Source organism: Phoenix dactylifera, unplaced genomic scaffold (assembly GCF_009389715.1).
Source record: "Phoenix dactylifera cultivar Barhee BC4 unplaced genomic scaffold, palm_55x_up_171113_PBpolish2nd_filt_p 001972F, whole genome shotgun sequence".
Classification (NCBI taxonomy): domain Eukaryota; kingdom Viridiplantae; phylum Streptophyta; class Magnoliopsida; order Arecales; family Arecaceae; genus Phoenix; species Phoenix dactylifera.
In genome coordinates this window covers 32,423-40,493 of record NW_024069254.1, presented here as the reverse complement: position 1 = coordinate 40,493, position 8,071 = coordinate 32,423, and the positions used below count along the sequence as shown (strand labels likewise).

At 36.8% G+C, this 8,071-nt stretch overlaps 1 protein-coding gene across 5 annotated transcripts; it reads right to left on the bottom strand.

The window, feature by feature from the left end:
- Window positions 1-351: 351 nt before the first annotated feature.
- Window positions 352-7,339, bottom strand: LOC120109271 (polyamine-modulated factor 1-binding protein 1-like). Of its 5 annotated transcripts, none has more exons than XM_039123025.1 (11): window positions 7,057-7,338; window positions 6,918-6,957; window positions 6,691-6,828; window positions 6,282-6,485; window positions 6,066-6,188; window positions 5,706-5,743; window positions 5,475-5,607; window positions 4,636-4,762; window positions 2,526-4,501; window positions 1,334-1,436; window positions 352-736 (listed from the first exon to the last, which is right to left on the bottom strand). In XM_039123025.1, exons 3-11 carry the CDS (start codon window positions 6,766-6,768, stop codon window positions 729-731), a joined length of 2,790 nt encoding a protein of 929 aa, XP_038978953.1. In that variant the 5' UTR covers window positions 6,769-6,828; window positions 6,918-6,957; window positions 7,057-7,338; the 3' UTR covers window positions 352-728. The 5 variants fall into 5 exon arrangements, with proteins under 5 accessions (XP_038978953.1, XP_038978956.1, XP_038978954.1 ...); XM_039123028.1 differs by having other exon boundaries at window positions 4,636-4,759; XM_039123026.1 differs by having other exon boundaries at window positions 6,691-6,957; window positions 7,057-7,339.
- Window positions 7,340-8,071: the final 732 nt, after the last annotated feature.

The following is an 8,071-nucleotide window of genomic DNA, read 5'->3' as shown; positions in this document are numbered from 1 at the left end:
GGAACAATCTGCTACTTGACATCAATTTACCCCTTGAATGAGTATAAAGTTGTACATCAGTGATGTTTACTCGCTTGTAATTTTTGGAATTTGAAGTTCTCCATTATACAAATAACCGATAGATAAGAACACTTACTCTGCAGCTGATATAGATTCACACTCCTAGAACCGGAGTATCATAGCTTTAATATGTTCATTCTTCATTAGATAATGATTCTTGTTTACTAAAACATCTGCTGTAAATTTTAATTTTTTGGCATTATACTTAATTAGAAACAACTGATATCTGCTTGAGAGGAATAGAACATTATACATTTTTTTGACAAAATCCAAATTAAATTATAGCACTTAATATCTCACTTTATATTATACATTTTATCTCAATCCAAATTACGGTATAACACCTAATATCTTACTCTAGTATGTTTGTCTGGAAGTTCTACATACTTGTCAAGAACATAGCATCCATCTATACAAAAAATCCAGTCTCTATTTCATTAATATGAGCATAACTAAATATTTACACCGTTATGCAAGAGTGCCATTTGCCAGCATAAGCTGTTGCTTTTCTTCTTCAATTTCTGCAAACTTAAGGCTTATCTCCAAATATCTTTCTTTCATCTCTTTCAGCCGAACTTCAGAATTGCTATTTTACTCGCGACTTGGCAACATTGCCTTGACTGGATTAATTAGAAGTCAGGTGTTCCTTTTCATTCTCCAGACCATCCCTATGGTGCTGTAGATGTTGAATATTCATAAGGATCAAACAAAGCAATGTCATCTCATTATACAATGTCCATAAAAAAGTCATACATAATACTGATAAGTATTGATTGAAAATTTTCTTAGACAACCAGAAAGGAACATGGATAAATTAAAAAAACCAGTATTTCAAAGATTTTTAGCTTATGTCTGGTTCTCTATCAATGCCATAGTAGTCATGCTTTATCACCTATCTCTAGTTGTAACAAGTTCTGTGTCTTCCTGTATCATATGAATGCTAATATAGCTAGTAATTACACCCAAAAAACTGAATCTTCAATTGGCATTTATATGATAATATCAAATTCACTCGTGTAAGCCATACATCTTCATATTCCATAATTAATTTGGCAATGTGGTTGTACTGAATCTTTATTATATATATTGAAGAGAATTAACTGCATCCACTAATCATGCATGAGGAGCTGAAAACTAGTAATTGTTACTCAGCTTAGTCACTCTTTTGATCAAGAAAACAGCAACTATATGATGGATAGGTGGCTCATCTTTCCTTTTAAATTAAAACCATGCAGACAGAATATGCGGAATGGGGATATTCCTTTCAATTTACCAGTTCGGTAACGTGAGTAGAGAAGTGATAAAAGACCCTTGTCTTTTGACGACGAGAGGATTCCATCCACTCTCCCGGAAGTAAACGAGGGCATTGGAAGAAGCTGACGCCAACAAAAAATGCGTCAGTGAGGAAATGCAAACCAATGATCAGTTAATTTCTATTTATTTTCCCATGTAGTTGGATGTTAAAAGCAAACAGTGATTCATTCTGAGTTCTATTCAAATTTGGCAATATATCGACTATGTCTGAAAGCATGCATTAAGTAGCAACTCTGAAGAAAAAAATATACAAAATGATACATATTGTACATCAGAATTCATCCGGTTAACAGCTGAGAATATTATACATTACTTGCATACTTGCAAATAGCTTATACTTCATCCTTTCCAAATTTTTTAAATTTTGATATTTTTTCCCCCTGGTTTTCATTCCAGAAGGGATATTTTTCGCTTCACCTTTGCTATATCGTTTTGACCTTCACAATCATCAGATTAGCATTGATAGAAAAGAGATCCATCAGTAGATTTTGGGAACACACTTGGATAGAACATTCTGTACTGCTAGTTATGCATAAGAAAGTGTCTTAGCTTATTGACTACTATCTTAGGGGCTGTCTGCTTATTAGGTTTAACTAGTAACAGATTTGTATAGAACCAAAAATGAATTTGATGGAAAAAAATGCTTGTTTGGTTACTTTCCAGAGAACTTGTTTTATAAGAAGTAAAACTTGACAGGTTGTAATACCTGAAAAATTAGTTTTATCAATTATGGAAACAGGTCTCCCCTTGTTTCTATAAAATATGCTTTACTGAAAATCAAGTTTTATAATCATTTGTTTTGAGAAAGTTCATAGACAATCAAATGAACCATAAAGGACCATGCTTATTCTGCTGAATTTTCTTGTATCTCCTCCATTTCTTCAATTTTATTGCTTAGAATTTTTCATTTAACCGTGAATGTTTTGTGATATCCATTATTCTATCCTTTGATTTCCCGGCCCCAATATAGGTTAACTTAATTATTGGAAGCTAGATATTGTATACCAAATCAGCTAGATTTGTGTGCTGTAAGTTTATGGATGTTGGCGTGGGTGTGTGCTTTTGTTTGCTAGTTTTTATATGTTTATCTTTATGCGAGCATCTCTCTCTAAGAATGCAACTGTATTATATTGTAAAAGCAGCAGGTTTACCTCAAGATGTTTGACTTTCTCATGCAAATTATTAACTTCCTGGGAGCCATGAGTTGCCAGGTCAGATATGTTATGCTTGTTTATTGTGATTGTCTCTGTAGTTCCATCTATGGCTGTAAATCTCGTATTTTCCTTTAGCTTTTTCTGAATACAGGTGATCTGTTCTTCTGCCCTCAGAAGGTCGCCACTTAATTGGAAAACCTGATTTCTCAGCTTTTCTTTTTCTGGTTCATCCTCAAGTAAGGAATGCTTCAAATCATCATACTGAAAAGTCACGACCTCAGAAGTCAGAATTCTGACCATTGAATCATTTTCATCTTTTAAATCCCTCAGTTCATTTAGTTCTTCTATAGATTTCTTTGCTTCTTCCCCCACAGAAACAAGTTTTCCATCAAGCATATCTTTTTCCAAGTAGCTGCCTTGTGACAACATGTCAACTTCTTTAGCCAATATCTTTGACTCAGCTGCCAAAGTTTCTTTTTCTTCCATCTTTTCAGAAAGATAAGCATTCTCCTGTAAGAGCCTTTGCATCTCTGCTTTGAGTTCTAGCATTTCTTCTGAGAAGGCCTCTTGCCTTGCTTGACCTTTGAGCTCCTCGACCTCCTTTTTGAGCTCCAAGTTTAGCTCTTTTTCTTTTGTTTTAGGATCTATTACGGTTGACTTTTGAACATTGCATTGATCATGCTCTGTTGCTTCTTCTTCTCTAGTTCTTTTCTGTGGTTCTTCTGGATAACATTTCTGCAAATGCAATTCACTAGTTTTTGTTAGTGCTTGCATGAATAACTTCTCGTTCATGGAAAATGAAAATGACATTTGTGCAGAGAGCCTTTTGAATTCCTCATAAAGTCGTTCGGCAGTATTAGCATTCCTCCATCTTGTCCTTCTTAGTGCCTCCTCTGCTTGTATGGCCCTCTGTTCTTGTTCAACTTTGGCATGCATAACAGTTGCCAAATCAGCTTCAAATGCTTCAGCCTGTTCTTCAAATTCTTTTTCCAATTTTTTAACTTGGTCTTCAAGGTCCTTGATAATGGATTGCTGTGCTGAGCACTCATATTGTGCCCCTAGCTGTTCTTTCAGTTGGCTTTGCTTTAGCTTTGAAGAGACATGGTGGTGTTCTTGTTTCAGAATCTCATAGTCTAGAGCAAGCTGTTCCATATGCATTTCAAGGTCTTCATGATCCTTTTTGTAGAACTCTAGTTCGCTCTTCAGATCTATGATTTTCTGCTCTAGTGTATTTGCTGCTTTGACATCATCATGCTCTCTAATTAGTACCTCCAATTTGTATTGTTCATTGTCTTTTTCTGTAACCATTGGAAACCAGTTATTTTTGTCTTCATAAATTTGTTCCTGGGAGGACTCAGTTCCATTTTTTGTTCCTGACAAACCATCATTTATTTCTTCTTTTGTAGGCACTATGCCGCTGTTAATACCAGTCATCATGCCCCCATTTTTCTGCTCCAACAGTTCTTCTAGATATTGCACTGCAAGAATCAGCCTTGAGTTTGAATCCTGTGTCTTTTGTAGTTGTAAGCGAAGATTTGCATTTAGATTCTTTTCATGATTTAGCTCTTTCTTGGTTTCTTCCAGTACAGACCATAGATCTTCACCGTCAAACCACGACTTAACTGAAATAGCTTCAGTGCCAATTCTTTTCAACAAAGAAGCCTTAAATTCTTCACATTCTCTTCGAACTGCATCTCTCTCCTCTTTTAGGCTATCTAATTCGCTGAGAAGATCTTTTTCATGCCTGTTCTCCTTCACTTGCTTTCGAAGAGTTTTCAGTTCTATCTCCGACATATCAACCTGTCTTGCCAAAGCAACAATATCACTCCTGAGTTTCTTGATGGAGATATCTGAAGTACGCGATCCATCTCTCAATCCAGTCTCTCCGAAGCTGGTCGCCGGGCAATCCATACTTCCATCAAGTTGCGAACTGACAGACCAGTGGGTGTTTGAACTCTGATGGTCTCCATGACCTGTAACCAAACAATCAGAATCAGTTGTTGGCTTTTGAGGAGTATGGCTATTGCTTAGAGATGATTGAAACTAGAGTTGTTACTATTGACTGCAATTGCTTTTATATTATGCTGCCTTGAGCTTCTGTCTGAACCTGATTGTGATATGGAATTACAGGTGATAGACTTTGTGAGGTTCTCATTAGGTTCAGCCTGCTGAGGCATTGTTTTTCTGGAGGGGGATCTCAGCTCCGCCTGGTTGTTAAATAATGAACGGTCCTGCTAAACATTCAGATGTAAAGTTTAGTGGTAGCGCTGTAGGCTTTACAAATAACAGGAAAATAGGCATCGCCATTTTTTTGTTGAAGAGGGAGGCAAAGCCACCCGGCCTTTATTAGAAAAGGAGAGTTTACAGAAACTATTTATAAAGGATTTGCTTGTGCTTGGGAAATAGGCATTGTCATTAGCATGTCTAATTGGACTTTTCAACTTCTAGGAACTCCTTGAAGTCAATGGTACAAGGAAATTAAAGGATTAAAAAAAAATATTACATAAAATAGAGCCTAAAAAAAATCTTCAGGTAGAAAACTCTAACCTCTATTTCAGTTGGCCATCAGATATCTGTGAATTAGTGAAATCAGAACCATCTATCTTGACCTACCTGACAGTTAGCTCATCTTTCAGAAAACACATCTTTGAATTATGAAACTAAAACTCCCAATCCGATGAATAAGTACCATAATTTATGTGGAACTAATTTATGAATGAAGATTGATTTCCTCCCGTGCATTAATGTAATAGGCTTAAGAATGTAATTAGTGCATTGAATTCATTGACTGATAAATTTCCCTATATTTCTTCCTTGTGATGGGTGGTTTCTGTGATGCAATATAAAGCATACTGATCACATGGAATTTTTTTCATGATTGTCTGTTAGATACATCACAAAGTGAAGAATCCAAGAAATCTATTCTTAAAGAAGACTTGTCCTTACTTCTATTGAGTTAACATTTGTTCTCCGAAAGTCGCTACCTTGCTCTGCATTAGAAATGTCCAACTGGCTTGTCATCTTGCTCTGTTGCTCTGCAACGTTCGTTTCCCCATTTTGATCAAAAGCTCCGAAGAATCTGAAAGTTAGACATATTTTCATTAAAATTAATGACGAGCACATAGATGAAAAATAAAAACTTTATAAAGATAACATTCTGAGCAGTCTAATAGTTACGTTCCCTCAGCATCAGCCTGCATTCTCTGTATAGTAACCTGTAATTCAGAAAACAGCCCAATGATATAGGAATTCAATGTTGACATATATAAAATTACGAGTCATACAGTATCTATTTTTTGGATCAGCAATATGGAGGAACACATGGCTGTGAATCGTGACAAAACTCGAGACACCTTATTAGGATATAATATATATATATATTGCCCAGATGGTGCTATATTTTTGATTTATCGCACCGACAAATGTAGATTTGTGTGGGGTTTTCTTCTAATTTCTAAGTGGATTTGCTCTTAAAAATTGCATTATTAGCAACATCATGAAAACACAAACTATCATTTAAAAAGTGGGGAAACTCACATGCAGGATGGCTTCAGAATCTGAAGCCTTGAATGGGAGAGAAACCACAGAGGGCTTAAGCACTTCAGCATAAATTGCCAAATCGATGAAAATTTCTCCCACAAAGTCGGCTTTTGCCGATCCCTGCAAGGAAGCTCAACTATTTATTATTAAGAATGATAAAACGTGGAAAAGCATAATAAGATAACAGATTAAGGAATGATGCATCTTTCATACATCTGCTATGACAAGAAATCTATAGGCTTTCTCATTAATCTTTTCAGTTCTTGGATCCTTTGTAAGTTTCACTGTTTCGTAGATGGGGTTTACCCAGTGACAAGTTCCCTTGATTACTGCTGCCTTTTCTGATCTTGCAGTTGGTTTTCTAGCATCCTTAGGAACTAGATCGACCATCATAGTCTCCCATCCTAATTCCGGCACCTGAAAGGATTTCAATAGAAGCAGAGTTAAACAAAGATGAAATCATGACCATATATTCCTTAATTCTCAACTTCTTTGCCAAGATGAACTGCTGCCTTCTCCTCCCCATATCTCTCCTCGAGTCTCTAGCAGTATGAAAATCTACAGTAGTCCAAATTATGTTGAAGACAACCAGGGTGGAAGTCAGATATGATAATTGAAATACCTGAGTTGCTTGGAACTGCAGTTTAAACACAACTTTTATCTTGTTCTTCTCAGTCCTCCATCTCGCTGCCTTGAACATCTTCAATAGTTCCTTCCAATATCTGTATTAGTTTCTCATTTCAGTGTTTTCCTGCAATCTCTGGTGCAGCAATGCAGAGAAATCACCATAACTTCTCTACAGAAAACCCAGCATTAATGCTCAGAAAGCACAGGATTTCCAGGACTGACCTTTCTGTCTCCCTGTTCTAGACTAAAACGAGTGTTCTGACTGCAGACCGATGAAAAGAAATGTGATAGAGATTAAAAGAGGCAGAAGAAATCGTAATTTGGTAGATGCAGTTCAGATGTTGGCACAACAAGTACCTACCCGATGGGAACATTGTTGCTGAGAGCACCAGGAAGAGAACAAGCATTTTGATCCTAGAACTACTGCTCTTTTTTCTCCTTTGGGATTGTGGGAATATAGACCATTTAACTTGGAGCATTTAAAAGCTTCTGTGTCAATAAGATAGAAGATGAACAGAAGAACAAAAGTAAAGGCCGCAGGTTGCTTGACTGTAGCGCTTGTAGTTTTGAGGGGTATCCAATGGAAAAACATGCATCCAGATTTAGAGTGATGATAATAGTTAGTGTTTCTTGGCTTGGACTAATGTGTCCTTTCCACTAAGAACCTGAGTAAAGGCTGAATAGAACTAAGGCCATGGACATTCTTCAAGTTTTCTCAAGCAAAAGGTTCAGATCGAATCCGAGTTTGCTTGTGAGTTTATTTTACTCCAATCCTCAATTCTAGAGACTGACATCATCATTCCGGTGTGGGACCTCCGAGCGGCCCTGCCATCCAACTTTTGGAGTTGGTGTGCCTTTGCACCAAATTTCGGTTCCCAAGACATACTATGTACTTCCTCCTTTGCTATTAGTATTGCTGTTATATACTAGCACTTGTTTTAAGTTCTTTAAGCTGGAAGTGTCCGTTGGCTATGAATCTCTTTGCATTTTACTGTTAGGTGGCATGAAAAAGGGTGATGTCCGAGCTTATTACTCCCTAGTTACCCACATTAGAGATTCCTTTGTGCCTTCGCAATATTTATGCACTAATCCTCTGATGCTTCAATCTACTTTTTTTTTTCTGCTAAGATGATTTCTTTGGACGGCTTGGTTTCTTTTGGCTTTAGCAGTGCCGTGTCATGACTTCGTTGATGTCAACTTTGTCGCTCTCATTTTCCTCATTTCTGATATGTGCCTTCCTTGCATGTAAACTGACAAAATTTCACCAGAATCTAGATCTCAAACCAAGTTGTTCTTGGTCCCCCTAATTTGATGCTTCCACAAGCACCAGTTCCCTCTGCTACAGCAGAAAAAAAAATCCTCAATCAAGGCAGGAT

Excerpts from the sequence above, each read along its gene's own strand:
- LOC120109271 (XM_039123026.1), bottom strand. The coding sequence starts at position 6,768 with ATGTTCAAGGCAGCGAGATGGAGGACTGAGAAGAACAAGATAAAAGTT. Across the intron at positions 6,189-6,281 it reads GATTTCTTGTCATAGCAGAT|GGATCGGCAAAAGCCGACTT; the intron begins GTATGAAAGATG and ends GCTTCCTTGCAG. Across the intron at positions 5,744-6,065 it reads ATTCTGAAGCCATCCTGCAT|GTTACTATACAGAGAATGCA; the intron begins GTGAGTTTCCCC and ends TCTGAATTACAG.